This window comes from Thamnophis sirtalis, unplaced genomic scaffold, assembly GCF_051295495.1.
Source record: "Thamnophis sirtalis isolate CommonGarterSnake01/CBP01778 unplaced genomic scaffold, rThaSir2_p1.2 scaffold_6, whole genome shotgun sequence".
NCBI classification, from domain to species: domain Eukaryota; kingdom Metazoa; phylum Chordata; class Lepidosauria; order Squamata; family Natricidae; genus Thamnophis; species Thamnophis sirtalis.
In genome coordinates, this window is record NW_028261386.1 from 15,236,949 (window position 1) to 15,258,721 (window position 21,773).

A 21,773-nucleotide genomic window follows, 5' to 3' on the forward strand; every position below is an offset into this window, starting at 1 on the left:
TTCCCTTTACCCCCTTGAGTTGTTCGCCTCCCTGAGTCCCTCCCGGAAAAGGGCGGCATACAAATAAAATAAATCTAAATCTAAATCTAAATCTAAATCTTGCATATTTTGTATATTTTCTTTCTTTTCATATGTTTCTTTTATGTAAGTTTTTAAGCCTATCCTAGAAGTAAAATCGTAAAAGAAGCAAACTCTTATTTTAATAAATATTTCTTTTTTTTTTTTTTTTTTAAAGAAAATTATCCTATTCTCTGACTCCAACCTCTCATCCTAATGTTTTTACTTTTTCTTCTGGCAGCTTTGAAAAGGAGAGTTAAATCACAAGAAACAGCACATCAAAATCTAGCCGCTTTCAGCTTATGCAATTGGCTCTCTAGCTCTATTACCGCAGAAAATCTGTCATCTCTTCCTTGCCAAAAAATGTGTCACTGGCTGGGTATGCAGAGGCTTCAAATGGCACCCACTTTTGCTGTTCCTTGTTTGCATCAGGAAGCAGGGAAACAGTCATCATCCATCTTCACCTTCAACTGATGAAGCCGGCAGCGCGTGGCATTGATCGATTTCATTTTGATTTTTGCCAAGATGAATAAATTAGGCTGCATAATGATTGTAACCATAGCAGTATGGATATACCGCCTCTGGGGACTGACAATGACAAATGACTAGGAGGTGTTGCTTTTGAAGGCATTTTTAAGCATCTGAAGGTTCTGGGAAGATTGGAAAAAAAATTTGTCCAGGAAAGCAGACAACCTCCAATACATACATAATGTATTGTACATACATAATGTGCCTGTCAAATCTCTGTTGATTTAGGTGGGGGCCAGGAGAGTTAAGGAATTGCAAACAGGCCAACTCTTGGATAAAGGAAATGTTTAAGTTAATCTTCCCTCACGAATGATGGTGGATATACATGTCCAGAGCCGCTGCTCCACCACCCCATTAGCCACATTTTTGAGACCGGGCACATGTGCGGAAGGTATGTGCCCGAGCAAAGCACATGCCTGGAAAGCCGGGCGCATGGGTAGAAGGTGCACACATGAGCGAAGCGAGGTTGCATGGGGCGAACCAGTGGCAAAAATATGTGAAACCCACTGCTGTTCATGTCCCAGGATAATGCTGTAGGATCCAATCTGGGTCGACCACCAGGACCAGAGGTTTTGTCTTCTGAACTTTGGACTCATGCTGGAGCCCATCCTCAGAGAACCTCTCTCTAGCAGAGTCCCAAAGGTTCTTTTTTCAATATTTTGGACAGAGAGGACTGCTGGTTGAAAGAGGGGTCAAAGAGGTCGTCTGTGTCAAAACTGAACAGCCCCTCTCTCAACAGAGGGGGAGGGATACCACATCATCTATCTCCAACCTTGAAGAAGACTGGACCGACAGATGAGGCGACAGACTACCAGGGTAACGTGAACAGCGTTTATTTTAGCAGAACACAAGCAACAAACAACTGTGTACAATTCAGCACCCTGCTCTGCTTGGCAGCTATTTATACGGGAGTTGTCAAGCAGAGCAGCCAATAGTATCAGAGCAAAAAGCCCGCTTCCAGCCCGGCGCCTCTTAGCCAATACGCGCAAGCCTTTGGTTGCCGGGCTGTAAGTCGTATGTCGAGAACTTGCAGCCGATTGTAAGTTGAGGACTTAGGACCAGTCGCAAGTCGAGGACATTACAAATCTACAACACAATCATCTATCTCTAATCTACAACACAGTTCCAAAAAGGCTCCACACCAATTTGCACCACTCAGATGACCCTGATGACACAGATAAACCTCCAAGTGACCTTAATGACCTGCTAAAAGGATGCAAATGACCAGCTGTCTGTAAGGAGTATAAATCCTTCCATTCCCCACCATCCAGTCAGAGCTGAAGAAGCTTCTTAGATAAGAAGTGAAAAGCCTTCAAAGAAAACCAAAAGCTCCAATTGCCTCTTGGGGGAAAAAAGCACCTTTGGGATGCACCTGGATGACTGAGAATCTCCATAGACATCTCTAGCAGAGTGCGTGCTTTGAACTATTCTGTGTGTGGTGTTTATATGGTGCTACGTGTGTGGCTTTTTAAATCTTCCCTGATCAGAGCAAATGTGCTCATTCTTTACTCAAAACACCCCATGGCACTGTATTGGTTAGGAAACTTGTCAGCTGAAGTCCAACACATTTGGAAAGAATTAACAGTAGCCTGCTGTACAGCAATATTTTACAATTAGGGCCTGTGGCAAATATATATATACTGCAATGTGGAGATTCTTGCCCACCCAGCCCTATTTCTTGCCATTCTGCATTCTGTTTCATCTCCCCTCTATAGGTCTTTCTGAAAACTTTTAAAAAGAAATGTATAGACCCTAAGATCCTTCCTGGAGGTAGTGACAGATTTTATTTTCCTGGGCTCCAAGATCACCACAGATGGGGACTATAGCCAAGAAATTAAAAGACGTTTGCTCCTGGGGAGGAAAGTTATGGCAAATCTAGACAATATATTAAAAAGCAGAGGCATCACCCTGCCAACAGAAGTGCGTCTAGTCAAGGCTATGGTTTTCCCAGTAGCAATGTATGGCTGTGAAAGTTGGACCATAAGGAAGGCTGAGCGCCAAAGAATTGAGGCCTTTGAACTATGGTGCTAGAGAAGATTCTTGTGAGTCCCGTGGACTGCAAGGCAATCAAACTGGTCAGTCCTAGAGGAGATCAATCCTGACTGCTCTTTAGAAGGCCAGATCCTGAAGATGAAGCTCAAGTACTTTGGCCACCTAATGAGAAGGAAGGACTCACTGGAGAAGAGCCTCATGCTGGGAAAGATTGAAGGCAAAAGAAGAAGGGGACGACAGAGAATGACATGGCTGGATGGAGTCACCGAAGCAGTAGACATGAGCTTAAATGGACTCCAGAGGATGGTAGAGGACAGGAAGGCCTGGAGGAATATTGTCCATGGGGTTGCAATGGGTCAGATATGACTTTGAAACTAACAATTTGCATTTGTGGTGCAATCAGAACATTGCGTGTGTTGAAGTTGTTTTAACGCAAACCAAAGATGCCTTTTAAAAAACAAGTTTACATCATATTCTTATGCATGCCAGTGCTGTGTGTGAGGTAATTTAAGGTGGTTCTGACAAGTGTCGTCAGCATCTTCATATCCGGTCACATGGGCGGCAAGCCACTCCCACAAAGGAGGCCACACCCACAGAGTAGGTTCGAACAATTTTGGAAACCCACCACTGGTTACATGACTGCATTTCAGGTGCTTGGCAACTGGCTCATCTTTACAGCTCATGATTTACAACGTCTTTTGGTAGTTTCTAGCCTTTCCGTCCGGTTCTTAGCTAAGATTGCCCATATAAATATATTGATTCATTTAAGGATTACAGGGGTCACTTAATAACTGCTGCATTTGCTTAACAACTGCCACAAAAAAGTCATAAAATTGAGTCATGTGGGTGCCTTGATTTACGACCTACGATCATGACTTAAAATAGAAATGATGGGCTCCATTTACAGTCGTAAGTTGAGGACTACCTGTAAGCACTGAAAATAAAACAGGCCACATCTATATTAAGTCTGCAGTCAGTAGCTATGGAAAAGATGAATTAAAGATGAAAGGAAAAGGGCAGGCTCAGAAACCCAGAATAAATAGCTCTGTGTTAGGGACAAAGTCAGTCATTTTGCTGTCAGCCTCCATCAATGTCTCACCAAACTCCACTTTCCAGCGAAAGCTTTCTTTTTAAAAAGAAATGTGGCAGGTCACAAAAACAATGCCTTCTGGTGTCCTTAAAGAGACTCATTCTTTGGCCTCCTCGAGGGACTTTTGACAATGTTTGAAAAATAGAAGCAAACACAGGCAGAGATCAGAAAAAAAGATAATGATACTTGCAGAAGACGATAACCACAGATTCAGTCAGAAATAGAGGGTAAAGGAATTTACTACTTGTGTTTCCCCCGAAAATAAGGCCCTGTCTGGTTCGGACCGGTTCAGCTGAGTAGGTAGTAATTCTGCCTGCCATGCTCCCGAACCAGTTCTATGGCACCGACATCTTGTTTTTTTTGCTTCTGTGCATGCGCAGAAGCATTTTCTTAGTACTGCACATGCACAGCAAGCGTGCACAGTGCATCCCTAAGCAAAAAAGGCAGTAGCAGCAGCCGGAACTCACCCTTGGCCTTGTCTCATATTTTTTTGCCACAAAAAAGGCAACAGGTCTTATTTTTTGGGGGGGGGTTGTCATCCACTGACTCACCACACTTGCATGGTTCGCCCCGACCTCCATTTCGCTGCAGAAGCCTTCAGGAACTTTGGATAGTTGTAGCCAGGCCTCGCACACCTCGGCCCATTTCTTCTGGATCTGGAGCTCTGTTATCGGCTACAGAGGCCTTCCGGAAAGCCTTGCTGCCGCAGAAGAAATGGGCCAAGGTGTGCAATATCTGGCTGCAACAATAGGAAGAGAAGTGGTAGGGCAGCTGCACCCCCAACACCCTAATTTTTACCCCTGCACCCTGAAATGGGCAGGGTCTTAACTAGGGCTTATTTGGGGGGGTAGGGCTTATATTGGGCACACATGTAAAAATCAAGCTAGGACTTATGTTCGAGGTAGGTTGTATTTCAAGTTGGTTTTCCACTGGTAACAACTGGTTTTTTTTCCCTTGCTGACAATTTTTACAAAGCAATATAAAAACAGCTACTATTATTACAAATGAATTAGTCAATGCACAATGCACAAAATGCACAATTAGCATTTGGAAAGGGAAGTTACAGGCCTGTCTATGAACCTCTTGCATTTCGTGGTCATTTTGCCTTGACAATTTAGATTAAAAATTTTTTTTTTTCTGGGACACAAATATAAATATATCTGCCAACTAAGAGCAACAGACAAAGGAGACTTGACTTAATGAAAGTTGATGCCACAATACATCAGCCACTGAGAGTGTTATGTGGTTTTTAGCAGCTGCCAATAGCGTAGCAACTACACATTCTTTGCCTGCATTAAAATTTTAAATTGCTTCCTTTCCAATCTTATGTGAGTCCCCTGGGAAATGCTACACACGTCAGCCAATAAAATAATAATCAGCAAGCTACCACAGCAGAGAAAACCTCCGTAGATACATGCCAAAGCTGATGCACCCAAAAATGATGGTAGAAAGAAATGGAAGGGACAGTTGGAAAAATAATGATTCAGATAGACTGGTAGCTGGGAGGAATGCTTGCATTAATTATTAGGAATAGGCTGGGTGGGCCCTTTTGCATTTTGGAACTAATGTCATTTCCAACAGACATGTCCCAAAGGTGCTTTTTCACAAGGCAACTGGACTTTGTTTTTTTCTTTTGAAGTGATTTTGCTTCTCATCCAAAAAGCTTCTCCAGACAGAACTGAAGGAGCTTCTTGGATAAGAAGCGAAATGTCTTCAAAAGAAAAAAAACAAAGATAGCAATAGCAATAGCAGTTAGACTTATATACCGCTTCATAGGGCTTTCAGCCCTCTCTAAGCGGTTTACAGAGTCAGCATATCGCCCCCACAGTCTGGGTCCTCATTTCACCCACCTCGGAAGGATGGAAGGCTGAGTCAACCTTGAGCCGGTGAGATTTGAACCGCTGAACTGCAGATAACAGTCAGCTGAAGTGCCCTGCAGTACTGCACCCTAACCACTGCGCCCCCTCTTGGCTCTCTAAGATAGGCCAGTTGCCTTTTGAAAAAGCACCACTGGAACAACCATGACCTGGATGATTGAGAATCACATTCCCAGGGGACATAATAGCTTGTTATCAGAGTGGGTCACAAAGAGCAAACTTACTGCAGCGTCCGAGATGGAGACTCGGTGGGACTCTATTGTCGGCCTCCTCCCTGTCCGTGGTGAAATATGCGTGGAAGGTCCCGTGGCATATGGACCAAAGTCTGGAAGGTCAGAGGAACTCAAGTAATTCCCAGTAGTCTTTTCTTGAAGGGAATACTTCCTGCCAGTCAAAATGGGCCTTTTGGGGATCTTCTTTGGTTTATGCAACTCATTAGTGTCATCCAGTTCTTCGGAGGTACCTGAATCAACACTGATCCCATTCCTTTGGTTGTTTCCAGCTGTGCAGTGAGATAACAGAACAACACTTTCTTCTATTGCTTCCTGATTGTTTGGTTTAATTCCATTGGGACCAACACTAATGGCAGCTACTCTCTCGGCAAGCTCCATCTGAGCATCTTTGCAATCCATGTCTGTGGCTTGGTCAACAATCTCAGCTGTAGAATCACCCATAGTCGAATCCTGGCTTTTTACGTTATTGGATGATAGTATAAGCCATCAGGACTGAACGGTTCTTCTGAAGAGTACAAGGTTGGGATCTTGGCCACATGGATTTCTGGAAAGAACTGTAATAAAAGAACAGAGGAAGCCATTACTTTAAAAGTCAGGATAGTAAGGGTAGCAAATTGGTGCCTTCCAGATATTTTGGACCAGAACTTTCATAAACTTTTGTCTCCAGTTATTCTGTCTAAAATTCATGGGGGAGATGAAGTCCCAAACATTTGGAGGGGGCTAAGTAGTCCATTGCTGTAACAGTAGATTGCACTTCTTCATTTTCAATCCCTCATCCCCAACCATCTTGATCTACTTGTAATCTGTCTCATGAGTACATTACTACTTTCGTCTTTGTGAGATGCTAACATATAACTCTAGAACATTTTTCTGCAATCCAATAATCTTCAGATGTTGAAATCCAATATATTTTAAGCTCACCAGATGGAGAAGGCTACTTTAGAAATTAAATCACAGATTGGGAAGGGAAGGATCCTACCTCTATTACATGCTATCCACATGTAACACGCTCTACATGGGGCTGCCCTTGAAGAGTATTCGGAGACTTCAGCTGGTCCAGAATGCAGCCGCACGATTGTGGGTGCACCTCGGTATACCCACGTTACACCTATCCTCCGCGAGCTGCACTGGCTGCCTATGGGGCTTCGAATACGCTTCAAGGTGCTAGTCATTACTTTTAAAGCCCTACATGGTATCGGACCTGGGTACTTGAGAGACCGCCTCCTGCCAATTACCTCCCTACGACCGATCAGATCCCACAGATTAGGCCTCCTCCGAATTCCATCCGCCAGCCAATGCCGACTGGCAAATCCCCGGGGGAGGGCCTTCTCTGTGACTGCTCCGGCCCTCTGGAATGATCTCCCCATGGAGATCCGGACCCTCACCACCCTCCAGGCTTTCCGCAAAGCCACGAAGACCTGGTTGTTCCGGCAGGCCTGGGGCTGATGAATTTCCAGCCCCACTTGAATCGTTATGACTGCTGTTGTTTTTACTTTGTCTGTCTTTTGTCCTATTTGTATCCCCCCCCCCTCCTTTGGTTGTTAGCCGCCCTGAGTCCCTCGGGAGTGGGGCGGCATACGAATTAAATAAACATAAACATGTAAGAATATAAGACGAGTCCCAAAGGGAAGACCATAAACCAACATGGTTCATCATTCTCTGTTTACTGGATGCTTACAGAAAACTCACAAACATGGGCTGGAGAACAAATATTCACTTCCACTTCCCTAGGTGTCTTGAGTTTATTGCATAAATTCAAATCCAGAAGCACACACAGATAACTGATGCAGCAGGATTCATTAACTTCTTTATATACATAAGAATTGATGAATAACTGTACAATACCAAGAGGTGGTTCTTCCAAGTAAACACAAGGCAGGAGAGTTACAGGCAAACACAAGCAGATAGTTTCATTTCAGCAGATAAGCCCAAACAGACTGCTAGTCAGAGCATCCGACTGCTTACACTTCTGTTTCAATTCTCTGCACAGACCCAGATCTGTTTAAGCTCCCACTGGCTGACTTAGTTGCTATGCCTATTCATTGGCTGACCTTGTTCCCATGTCTCTCCCAGTCATGAATATTGTAACACTGGGACCTATATTTAAGAAATGCAGGCTAAGATTCCATGTACTTCGTAGTTTCCACTAGTCTGTCCACTATCCATGTGTGTGGACTGGAAACTCAAGATTCCAAGCAACAAGTTGAGAACCACATCATTTGGAGGACTCCCAGAATGGGAAAGAAAAGTCTGCTCTTTGGGGTATCTTAAAAAGCCACAAGTGCTGTAGCTTTTTTCCTACAGGAGCTGTGTTATCCCCATAATCAACTTGGCTGCCTGCCCGCACGAATCATTAAGGCACCAGACGCTGTGCAGCCATTTTACATACTGCAGATGCTAAGATTCAGGTACAATCATCTGTTCAGTTAACGCGGTTGGTGAGGACATGTTTTGCCAGAAGGAGAAAAGATAGCTCTTAAAAGCTGTATGAAGCCATAGAAATGCTGGAAAGGGGGAAAAAAACCCACCTCTGAATAGAGCATATGCAGGTTGAGTTAGCCAGCAGCAAGTAAGTAAGGAGGCAACTGGCTTTGAAAAAGAGATGCTTAAAATGACAATTGGTGGGAGGTGAATGAATTGGTGTATTTTAAGGGCTGAGGCTCTTCACCTGAAATGGTTTTTAGACAAAGGCTGTCAAGGGCAGAAGACTGTCCCCCCCCCTTTTCCCCCCCTCTTTCTAAATACCAAATCATTGGCTATGCCTCAGGAGTTAGTTGCATTGTTCCCATCTTTCCTTCTTCTTCTTCTTCATAGGAACCTTGCCAGGAACTGTTCTCATCAGCAGTTGAAATGATGTGGGTGGCTTCATATTCTAATAAAGGAGAATATTTGTAGCTCAGGGTGGAAATGAGGGGTCCTTGGTGATCTCTGAGCTTGGTTGTTTTCTTGCAGCTATCTCATTACCAAACTAGCTAACATCATCAGTGCTGACCATGCAAGAAAACAATTAAGCTCAGAGAGGACCAAGGAGTCCTCGTTTCATGTAACAGGCACTGGGCACTGGTCTAAACGGTTGTAGCTTCCCAATCTTACCCACTTGAACATGTAGAAATAAGAGTTACAAGAACTGGGATGAGGCACCACCTTGTCCTGCATCCTATGGCTGGTCTTTCATTCTGGCCAGAGAGGATGGTGGCCCCAGATGCAACAAATGTTCCAGTGCTGGTCTGCTGAAACTGCACAAGAAATAGCTACAGCTGAAGTATATGCAAGATGTGTGTGGGGTGTGTGTGTTTTGGGATGGGGTGGGGGCGGGAAGAGGAGATGGTTCCCTACCAAGTCAACAAACAAACTCCGGTAGCTGGTTGCCTATTTATTTGGAATTGAAATGGCACCATTTAAAAATGCTTCTTTAAGCAGGATGGGAGGTTATGCAGACAATCAGGGTAGCTGCTGAAAACAGAAGGCACAAACAAAAATGAAGAACAGATGAATAAGAGTGAATTTATTGGTTCACACTTTGTAGTTAAGTAGCCTAATGAGATGGAAGATTAAAACAGCATCTCTAGCAAGCTCTCTATTTCCCTAGGGAACCCCCCCTCCCCCAATACAATTCTCTACACAACTGGGAATGGAAACTTTCTAATCTACTCCTATAAAGCAGGAGAGGAAGCCAGTACTGTCATAGGACAAGGAAACACAGCAGCAAATCATCACCTTCATTTGCAAAAATACTTTAAGCTGTGTCTGAGGATAGAACAGAGGTACAAGAGAGAACAGTTTGTCAACTTCTGATGCCATATTAATGGTGATAGCAGTGATAACAGTGTTCCAATATCTAAGGCACGGGTATCAAACCCGTGGTGTCAGGTTTCTGCGATGTCTTTTCCCTTCACGGAGCTGGGTTGGGCGTGGCCTGCATGTGGTGCATCTGCCCCAACAGCCTGCCAGTTTGACATTCCTGATAAGGGGCTGCCCGCAAAGAAGAGAAGGTCAACCTATTCTCCAAAGCACCTGAGGGTAGGACAAGAAGCAATGGATGGAAACTAATCAAGGAGAGATCCAACCTAGAACCAAGGAGGAATTTCCTAACAGAACGATTAATCAGTGGAATGACTTGCCTCCAGAAATTGTGAATGCTCCAACACTGGAAGTTTTTAAGAAGAGATTAGATAACCATTTGTGTGAAGTGGTGTAGGGTTTCCGGCCTAAACAGGGGGTTGGACTAGAAGATCTCCAACTCTGTTATTCTATTCTATCATCATCATCAGCATCATCATCATCACCACCACCACCACCACCACCACCACCAAGTAACAATATTGCATATTCAGATAATGTTGACTGAAGAGGAAAATATAGTAGTCTGGCATACCTTGGGTTACCATGGCAAAGGCTTGACCAAACAGAGATTTCCAACCTCCTAACAGAACGATTAATCAGTGGAATGATTTGCCCCCCAGAAGTTGTGGGTTCTCCAGCACTGGAGGTTTTTAAGAAGAGATCGGGCAACCATATGTCTGAAATGGTATAAGGCCATGAGGGCAAACCTGTGGCACATGTGCCTAAAGTGGCAAGCAGAGCCATGTTACGCAGTCAGTAGGCAAAGCTGGATTTGCTTAATGACCATAACAAAAACGTTATAAAATTAGGCGTAATTCAGTTAATGATGATTTCTTTTAGCAATGGATGTTCTAGTCTCAATTGTGGTTATATGGTGAGGAACTACTTGCATTTCTGCTGTATTCTATAACTGGAAATACCATTAAAAGGTGTTTCAGATTGATTGGAAGAACATTAATATTCTGTTGCAGATTCCACATATTGTATTTGTTTTACATCTTGGCATTGCAAACCTTGATATTTTGTGCATACAGCTTGTATCAGCCACTATTTTACTGCACCAACTAAAGCAAGTTATAAATTCTAATTACTTAATTACTATAATTATATCTGCTTGCCCCCAGCAAACTAAAATGCAACAGTTCTCTCTCTCTCTCTCTCTCTCTCTCTCTCTCTCTCTCTCTCTCTCTCTCTCACACACACACACACACACACACACACACACACACACACACACACACACATATAGACAGACGCAGTGGCTCAGTGGCTAAGCTTATTGATCAGAAAGATCAGAAGTTCGGCGCTTCAAATCCCTATCACTGCGTAATGGAGTGAGCTCCCGTTATTTGTCTCAGCTTCCGCCAACCTAACAGTTCAAAAGCATGTAAAAATGCAAGTAGAAAAATAGGAGCCACCTTTAATGGGAAGGTAACAGCGTTCGTGAGCCGGCCACATGACCACGGAGATGTCTTTGGATAGCGCTGGCTCTTCAGCTTTGAAACAGAGATGAGCACCACACCCTAGAGTCAGGAACGACTAGCACATATGTGTGAGAGGAACCTTTATCTTTACCTATATGTATATATGCAAATAATATTCTCCCACAATTTACATGTATATCTGTATCAGCAAGATTATAAAACATAGGAGGGTGTGATTTATATGAATGTGATTTGTTTATTTACTCTTAGGATAGCCTCTCTTAATTCTCTGTCTCCTTCCCAAACAGACCACACAGGAAACATAACCAGATGAGCTATTTCTACTTTACTGTTTGGCTACATTAGCAGAATCTTGCAAATCTCAAAGTACATATCCCCCACCTCTCCTTTACAGCTCAAAGAAGCTAAGGATTGTCCCTTCTAAGCCTCTTGCCCCATCCAATACTCAGCTGCAGGCTATGCCCTTTCTTATCTGACCATCCCTTTGGTACCATCTCTTCCCCCTATTCCATTTCCTGAAGTCATTCCCACATACCATTACATAGAACATAATGATGGAGAAATTAAGTTGCAAACCAATAATGATGCTTTTGAAATTTCCATAGTGTGACCTTTGTCTCCAGGTTTGTGCCATTAAAATACCTTTCCAAAGTGAAGCCCACAGCATCAGAAATCAGCAAGTACAGTATTAGAATGATCCATAAATACCACTGCTGTTCCATCAGGCAGTGCTAATCTTTCCAAAGTATGTTATTAAATGTGAAAACGGGCATCTAAGGGGGAAAAATTCCACAAAAAAAGCTACGGGTTAGGTCCTTTCCCCCAATAGTGAAGTCAGGTAATGAGTACCAACAGAAACAATGTCAAAATCAGGTCTTCCCTTCCTTATCTGTTGCAGTGCCTACCCTTTGGAACAGCATTCCACCCAAGAGATCTGTATGGCTTCCCTCTTGATGATTTTAAAAAAAAATCTCTGAACTCCTGGCTGTTCCCCACAAACCTTGTGGGAGGGTGGGTGTTGACCCTCTATAATAGTGCTTTTCAACCTTGTCAACATTAAGGTGTGTGGAATTCAACTCCCAGAATTTCCAAGCCTTCCTGGCATGCTGGGGTTATTATTATCAATAGACACTGCTTATATTAGTTTATTAATGAATTCACTATAATATTGTATTGCTCATATTGTATCAATTCATTGACAAAAGAGTGACTTCTGAAAGTTGTATAGTTTTTTTTTTCCCTTTTCCTTTTTAGTTTGTATTCCTTGTTTGGTTTTTAACTTTTTCTTTAAAATTAAATATTGTTTTGTTAAAAAAATCTAACAAGGGACAAGGGACAAGGGACAAGGAAGCAATAGCAATAGCAATAGCAATAGCAGTAGACTTATATACCGCTTCATAGGCCTTTCAGGCCTCTCTAAGCGGTTTACAGAGAGTCAGCATATTGCCCCCAACAATCTGGGTCCTCATTTTACCCACCTCGGAAGGATGGAAGGCTGAGTCAACCCTGAGCCGGTGAGATTTGAACCGCTGACCTGCTGATCTAGCAGTAGCCTGCAGTGCTGCATTTAACCACTGCGCCACCTTGGCTCTTATAGGAAGGAAGGAGGGAGGGAGGGAAGGAAGGAATTAATTACAACTTGCACTCCTGTTAGATCTGAAAAACTACCTTTTTCAAATCTATGTTTCCCAAATATATTGACTTCATTTCCCATAATCTTCAACGAATGACGATTGAAGAATGAGGGCAACTAAATTCCAGCACATCTGAAGGACTGCAAGTTAGCAATACTGATATAAAACAAAAACATGCAAAGACACTGATCCAAATTGGCAGAACACAGACATTTACTTAAATTAGGATCCTAATTTTCAAGAAGAGCACCAGTAGTCCTTGACTTACAACTCTTTGTTTAGTGGCCGTTTGAAGTTACAATGGTGCTGAAAGAAGTGATTTAGGACCATTTTTTATCCTTATAACTGTTGCAGCATCTCCATGGTCACATGATCAAAATTCAAATGCTTGGCAGCCTGTATTTATGGCAGTTGCAATCTCCCGAGTTCATGTGATCACCTTCTGTGAACTTCTGCACAAAACAAAGTCAATGGGAAAGCCAGATTCATTTAACAACCACGCGAAGAAAGGTTGTAAAATTCACATCTATGGAGATTCTCAGTCATCCAGGTCACGGTTGTCCCAAAGGCGTTTTCTCAAGAGGCAACTGGACTTCCTGGTTTTTCTTTTGAAGGCATTTTGCTTCTTGTCCAAGAAGCTTCTTCAGCTCTGACTGGATTGTTGTAAAATTCACTTAACAACTGTCTTGTTTAGCAATGGAAATGGTAGTCGTAAGTTGAGGACTACCTGCAGTCAATAATAATGTGAAATATTGGCCCTTTTCTTCTCTTTCCAAATGTGGAGATAATACATTGGCATATTTCCTACTATTTTTCAAAAGAAACTTGGAAAAATGAAGAACTATATATGACAATGTTTCAATCCAATTTAAGTCCTTTTGTGATATGCTAGGCTACTCAAGAGACGTAACAGACAACCGCAAGGGTCAGTGGAACTAAAGCTAACCCTTAGGAAAACGAAACACAACATTTCTACAAACTTGGCAAAAATATACTTCTCAAATTGGAATCAACAAGCAGTGCTATTTTTAGAAGAGAAACAGAAGGGGAAAGGCACAGTTTGGAACACCTAAGGAAGATGGGTTGGAAGAGAACTTCCCTGAACCACATTAACAAAAAAGCAGATCCTAGAAATCTAATATGATTGGCCAGGGAGAGAAGTGTAGAGCTATAGAATTGTGGTCTGAATTTGCACAGTGTATTTTAAATGGTCACATAATTAACCCATTTGGAGAATTAGAATAATAAATTGGCCAAAAGTATCAGATTTGTACAGCAATCTTAAAAGGGGAAAACAAAAACAAGATGAAAAAAGTTTGCCATGGAGTTACAGAACCCATCGCTGAAAAAGAAACAACCATGTTTATTGCAGCATTGATATGGGGTGCTGGCTTTACAAAGAGGGATTCTGAACAATGGAAAATGAAAGATTTTTTCATACAATTTGAGAGGCCAGAAATACTAGGGATCTGATTGGCTGAGAAAAGTTCGGGAAGAAGCTAGTTAGGTCCTTGTCTAGGTATCTGAGGGATGTAGTGGCTCAGTGGCTAAGACGCTGAGCTTGTCGATCAGAAAGGTCGGCAGTTTGACAGTTCGAATCCCTAGTGCCTAGCAATTCGAAAGCATGTAAAAATGCAAGTAGAAAAATAGGCACCACCTTTGGTGGGAAGGTAACAGGGTTCTATGCACCTTTGGTGTTTAGTCATGCCAGCCAAATGACCACAGAGACATCTTCAGACAATGCTGTCTCTTCAGCTTTGAAACGGAGATGAGCACCGCCCCCTAGAGTTGGGAACAACTAGCACATATGTGCGAGGGGAACCTTTACCTTTACCTAGGTATCTGAGGTTAGTTCTACTGGTAGACAAAAGGGCAACAAGTCCCTTGTTAAGGAGGTGGAATGTTGAGATAATTGGAAGCTTGTCCGCGATTGAAGATACAACTTCTAGTTTCTCCCTTTGCTACTATGTTGCAATTCCCTTGTTAGGGTTGTATTGTGAGCTGTAAGGAGGCTCTACTCTTTGATTTAATTGGAATCAATTTCAGAGATTAAGCAAAGAGATTAATTAGGTTTGATCCACTCGCATCTAAATGAAAGAGTGCAGCCCACATTTTCTTTGTGAGATTTATTTCCTAAGGTTAGCATGTTGAACAACAGGAGTTTACTAACTTATCTGAGTGTGTTGTGCAAACATGGTTACAATGTAGGAAGAGACCTTGGAAGTAATCTATCCCCAACGTTCTTTTTAATGTAGGATTTATCATGCACAACGTAACTATAGCAGTTTTGATAGATGCTTATGCAGAACAGCTTGTCTGCTGGCGGTTTAATATATGCACTTATAGTGAACCTATTTGCTTGGGGGGGGGGGAATAGAGGACAAACCTGAAAAGGGAGCAAATCTGAAAGAGGTTTGTAAGGTTAAAAATATAATTTTTTTTATGTTGATAATTCTGCTTTACAGTGGAACATTCAAGAGCAAAACCAAGAAAACAAATATTAAATTACATAAATCTAAAGGACAGCTTTCTTTTTTAAAAAAAGGACTGTCCTTCATAACTATGGTTACTGTAATAAACACTCTGGAGAATTTTCAGTGAACTCAACTACTTTCTTGTTTTTAATGCTAAATTCCAGTCAAACATCTCAGCTGCTCTGTGTGGTTCTGTATAAGTACTGTGGCACAATGCATATAGCACTGAAATTGGAGAAGGGAAAAAGCAATATTAGGAAAGGCAAGGATACAATTAAATGTTTGGACCAGTAAATGGATCTAGGGAATCTGATACAAATAATATCACTCAAAGCAGGTAATTGGATTAGCCAGATATACAACTGAACCTAAAATTACCAGGTACAGTGCATTGTTCACACAATACATTGGAACATATCCTAACCACATATATTAAACTCAGACCAAACCTGGTCTTTAGCTATTCCAGTAAAGTGCATTTTATATGATGCACTGCATTGTTGCAGATACGGGAAAATAGAACCTTCTATGTTTCTAGGTCTGTCTGCTCCAAAGGAAATATAAAATATAAAACAGCACTATCTCAGGAATATTTCACAACCTGGGGTAACATACTTTTGCAACCTGTATTTCATGATTTATTTATTTATTTTATTTTTCCTCACTTTATTGAGATTAAAATATATAATTTCTTTTTAGTTCAAGTTGTTTTCTCCTTTAAAAAAAAACTTTAAATCTCTGCCTGGCATGGGTCCAGGCCAGAGGTGGTATTCAGCAGGTTCTGATCAGTTCTGGAGAACCAGTAACAGAAATTTTGAGTAGTTCGAAGAACTGGTAAATACCACTTTTGACTGGCCCCGCCCCCATCTATTTTCTGCCTCCCAAGTCTCAGCTGATCAGGAGGAAATGGGGATTTTGCAGTAACCTTTCCCTGGAGCGGGGAGGGAATGAAGATTTTACAGTATCCTTCCCCTGCCATGCCCACTAAGCCACACCACACCCACCAAGCCACACCATGCCCACCACTCCACATCCACAGAACCAGTAGTACAACTTTTTGAATCCCACCACTGGTTCAGGCTATCTGAGGAACCATTTCACCCCAATGGGATTGGCCCATCTCACCCATGCCAGCAGAAGGATGTTGCGGGCCCCCTTGGTCAAGGAATTTCAGCTGGTGGGGTCCAGGTAATGGTGGATTAAGGCTCACTGGTGCCCTAAGCACTGACAAATCATGGTGCACCCCTCCTTTGTACATACTGTACTAAAGTAGAATAAAATATGGATTAAAAATATAAAAATGAAGACGTGGCATAAAAAGGATAGTTAGAAGCTTGCTTAAAGGAAATGTCATCAGCCTCTAACCACAAGATGTTCTAGCCAACGTTCCTATGTCAAAAGTCCAAACCACAAGGTTCAGATAAAGTTTGTTAATGACACGTAGTCTATACCTGTACCAAAAGGAGAAGTAAGACCCTAATCTACTTATAAGGCTTTTTCTCCAAAATAACCAATAAGAAATGAGTTAAGTATTTCCGTGTTGCAATGCTTTTGAGAATGTATAAGAACGCGTGCTTTGATGATGAAGGTGGTTCAGAATTTGCAATGTTAGCCATTTCGCTAACTTTCTGAACCTGGCTGCCAAATAAACTTTTCCTGTATCCTGAGAAGTCTAAAGCCTGTCATTTTCTGCAACAGTACAAATCGTCATTGGTATTTTTTTCCTTCTCAACTTTGTGGTGCTCTTTTGGGCCTGGTGCCCTAAGCACATACTTAGTCTGCTTAATGGTTAATACACCACTGGGTCCAGGAGAAGAGCTTTTTCTGCTGTGGCTCCTGTCCTTTGGAACATCTTGTTCCCCAAGATGAGATCTCCTCCCACTTTTCTGACCTTCTTGCCAGTTGACTTGAAACCCCACCAGGAATGTATCATACTGGAGGTAGTTGACAGATTAAGAGAAGATCTAACCTCCCCACCTTCTGGATATCTCGTTCCCGTCCTCTCCATCTTTTTAACTGTAATTTTTACTGTTATTAGAAATATTTATTTTTCATAGCTTTGCTGGCTTTTAATGTTGTAAGCTGCCCAGAGATATTTTAAGACTAGAAGGATGGCAAACAAATCTAGTCAATCAATCAATCAATCAGATGTGATACAAGTACAAACAGCAGTGATAAAGTTTCATTTTTATTAGCGCAACGTGCAAGCTAAATTACTGATAAGAGGCACCATTTGGATGTATGATAATATAACAGCTAAAGGTTCCTCTTGAACATGCATGCTAGCCATTCCCAACTCTAGGGGGCAGTGCTCATCTCCTGCATGCTAGCCAGCACTGTCCGAAGATGTCTCCATGGTCATGTGGCCAGCATGACTAAACGCCAAAGGCACACAGAACGCTGTTACCTTCCCACCAAAGGTGGTTTCTATTTTTCTACTTGCATTTTCATATGCTTTTGAACTACTAGGTTGGAAGAAGCTGGGATAAGTAATGGGAGCTCACTCCGTTATGTGGTGCTACGGATTTGAACTGCTGAATTGCCAACCTTCTGATCAACAAGCTCAGCCACCACGTCCCAATATAACAGCTAACATGCCATTAATTTCAGCTGGATTCTCTTTAGTTTAAATAGTATCAATGAAGCTTTGAGTTGCTTGGTAAAGAGATGAGCGGCATACAAATTTAATAAACAGATGATAGCTAACTGGCTAGCTAGATAGGCAAGCAGGCAGGCAGGCAGGCAGGCAGGCATAATCAGCCTCACCATCTGCATTTCCACCCACTGTATTAAATCAGTTGCAGCCAATTGCTTTCCTGGAGATATTATTGGCTGTTAATGGAAGACTTTTACACTTTTATGTAACACAAGAAAAGGACAAAGAAAGAAGAGGTTTTGAAAGCAATCTCATAACAGCTTATTAAATATCAGGTGGTCAATTAAAGCTGATGGAGAAATCTTTGCTTTCTTGCTGTCAGATTAATTGGTGAGAAAATGGCCAGTGATATGTTTCCGAGAAAGAAGATCACAGTAGCTTCCTCCCTGTGATGCAATCAAGGGGAATAGTTTATTTTAATATCAAAAGTCAGTGACTGTAAAAAGTTTAGTATCCTCTATTTGGTCTATCGGTCGATTTTCACCCAGAACTCACAGTCTGAATATAACTATACATGAAATAAGTTTGCCAAGCACTGATTATTTGGGATGTGATTTCACACTGGTATTTTAAATTCGATTTCATGCAGTTGAATGCAGTAGCTGCGATGGGAGGGGACTAAAAACCAGGAGATGGTGATTTATGGTCCTCCCTTAAGACATGAAGCCAGTTAGGTGACTTTAAATGACTCTCAATCGACCTGTAGTGCCCTGTGAGAATAGCCTTGGGAGACCAGAGGAGGAAGAGAGCTGCAAAGCCTAGAAGAAAGAAAAGGGGGCTGGGGAGCATCTCAGAAGGGATCCTCCCCAGTGTTCTGGAAAGTAAAAATAAGAGAGGGGAGAGGGGGAGGCACAATTTGATCAAGACCTAAAAGCAGAATCTTTCTATTCCAGCACGACGGCCATTCCTTTTGCGGCACTACATCTGTGTTCTCTGTTAATTACAAAATGACTAAAATGTGCAGTTGGTCTAATCAAATATAAATTATTCAAATGGCAAACTTTGCATTAAAAGATCTGCTTCAAAGTCGTTAAGGGTCCTGAATGAGCTCTCTTACTTAAAGGCCAACAGCAGAAATAACCAACTATTTTATGCTCTTATGCAGCTGGCTTAGGAAGTAAAACGAGAAATAAAGAGACAAAATGGCAGTGCATTATTCTTTATCATTCTGTGTTCTAATTACACAATGATACTGCTTTGCATAATCAGATGTAATTATTCTAATTGCATGTATAAGCAGTAATCAACCAAGAATTACTCAGGGAAAGCAGGGGATGGAGATAAAACTAGGATGCAAATCAAAACCAAATGCCATTCCACAGCAAAGTTAAAATGATGGTGTGTTTCACTAGTGGACAAAAATAGACCATCATATACTAACAATACCAGTTCTCTGCTACAATAAGAAAAAGAATTAAGATGGTGATAGTCCTCATTGATAAGAACTAAACTAAAGCACTGAGCAGAAGTGAGCCGGTAAGACAACGGTAAGCAAACTACCATATTTTTCGGAGTATAAGACGCACCGGAGTATAAGATGCACCTTATTTTTTTGTAGGGGATAAAAAACAGCTTCTAAAGCACAGCTGATCATTGGAGGGGGAAGCAATGAGAAAAGCAGGCAAAGAACGGAAGATCGCTTCATCCGTTAGCACCTCACTAGGGCTGAAAAACAGCTTCGAAAAAGCTACATTCGGAGTATAAGACATACGCAAATTTTCAGTCTCTTTTGGGGGGGGAGTGTGTCTTATACTCCAAAAAATACGGTGTGTATCAAAATTATAGGAGGCAAATAATGAAAAAACAGGAGGTCTGAGCCACATGATTGAGGGGGAATAAGATTTTGAAATTAAGAACATTTTAGATTTTTGTAAACACTGAGGAAAGCTCCACTATTTAGTAGCGTGGACTTTCCTCCCGTTGAAATTGAATGGGTGGATTGTAAGCATGGTAAAGTGTCCAAACTCCTCAAATGCTTCGATAACCAATATCTCGATAAACCAAATAACTCCTTATCCTATCGCATATCTACCGTGTTTCTCTCGCTCTTTGTTGTGTCTTTCCGTTTGTTTTGCAGGACTTACCTCCTTGTTGGGGGGGAGGGGCAGCATGTCAGATCCACCACCACCGGCTTGGCGCCTAGCTGGCATTCTGCCATCAATCAGGGACAACAGGGGGCAACAAATGGGCAATAAAGCTATATATCTTTATGATGGAAAATTGGGAAGGGAGGGTTGACAGTTGAGGAAGGACAGAGTGTTTGGAATACGATTCATGCTGGCAAACTAGTATCTTCAAGGCCATTTTTCCTGAGAGTGGAATTTCACCAGTCCAAATACCTCAGAGTTTCTCAAAACATCTTGGTGGTGCCAGATTGGCTACACAGGGCGGACCCTGGAGGGAAGGCTGGGGAAACCAGGGAGTTAGTTCTGTATTGGTGTGCGGGAACTTTAGATTCCGCTTTACTGCATTCAGCATCCCTTAGCAAAAGTACCTTTTCACTTCAACTCAGTGGAGTCGAGAGTTTACTTTCCTAGGAGATCAAACTGGGGCAGGTCTGACACAATCATTAGATCAGGACACAACTGAGAATAAAAAAGTAGGATTTAACTAGCACAGCCCTAAAATTCTTAAGAACCAAAACTGACCTTGTGGTTTAATCATCTCCCAAACTTTGTTCCAGCTCAGCAGACAAATGTAAGAGTCTCTTTATTTCTGCCATTACAAAAAAGCTACAAAAGAGCAAATTTGGTGGATCAACTGAGTTTGCCAATAGATCTTCAATATTTTTTTTAAGTTTACTTCAATAATTTTTTTAAAGTTTGAAGTTTACTTTAAAAGTTAAGGACATGCTGCCCTTGTAGTAGTAAAAACTACTACAAAATCAGAGAAATATCAAAAAAGAAAGGAAAGAGAAAAAGACAAAACAATATATATGAAAAATAATTCTCCCTTTTCTCCAGACAAATATCAAAATCTTGAGTCTTTTCTAGTACTTCAGTAAAAAAGAAAAATCTCTTCTTCTTATATCTTTTCTTTATCAATAATCAAATTAGAAACACTCATCATTCAGTCCTAGCCAGCAAAGGATGATAAAGAGCTATCAAAAATATTAACACATATTATAATCTTAATTAAAACATTCTTTTGTAATCCAGACTTATAACTTTCTCTATGAACTAAAGCAAAATAAACCATTCACTATTCATAAATGGAACTTTAAAGCCTTTTTATTCAGTCCTGATCAAAAAGAAATCTCATTAACTGCTACCTCAAGCCACAATATATATAGTTTGACCCTGATGAAACAGATTCTCTTTATAAACTTTTTGTTTACTTTTTAAAAGCTTAATTTTTGATCTTTGTCTCACAAGTTGGCTTCTCATCATTCCAATTGTCTCCTTTCAGGATCAGTTTCATCAAGTCTCAAAACAGATTCCTTGTTTTCACATATTTCTTTTGTGTATCTGAGATATGAAAGCTTTGCAAGTCATTCTTCTATTGTTTGAATATCCTCTCAAATTATTAAGACATCAGATGTTTCATCTGTCAATTTTTTCCTTATCATTCTTATATTTTCACATTTTAAAATCCATTTTCAGATCCACACCATCTTTTTCCATATCACTTTTGTAGTTCAGATTTTTTTCCCTCCAAATCCACATTCAAATCAATCTCAGTCTCTGTTTTATCCAATGCAATATGTTGCTGTTCTAAATCCTCTGCTATAGTATCAAACATTCTTATGAGTAGCTTCTGAGTACCTTGATCCCAAACAGCCTTAATTTCTTCTATAGTCAAATAGTATTGAAGGTATCATTTTCTGCTTGTTTGTTTGTCTGGTGTTAATTCCTGCTTATCTAGGTGCTTTATGTTGAAAATGTTTTTTTGTTTTGTTTCTTTCTTGGTTTTTTATTATCTCTTTTCAACTTCCCTAATCAAGG

At 41.3% G+C, this 21,773-nt stretch overlaps 1 protein-coding gene across 2 annotated transcripts in view; it reads right to left on the bottom strand.

The window, feature by feature from the left end:
• The window catches only part of CAMKK1 (calcium/calmodulin dependent protein kinase kinase 1), a 95,337-nt gene extending 89,010 nt beyond the window's left edge, over window positions 1-6,327 (bottom strand). For both annotated transcript variants that reach the window (XM_087717256.1, XM_087717255.1), the window contains exon 1: window positions 5,769-6,327. In XM_087717256.1, coding sequence (XP_087573382.1) covers window positions 5,769-6,218 — 450 coding nt within the window. In that variant the 5' untranslated portion in view covers window positions 6,219-6,327. The remainder of the gene's footprint in view (window positions 1-5,768) is intronic.
• Between the last annotated feature and the right edge of the window lie 15,446 nt (window positions 6,328-21,773).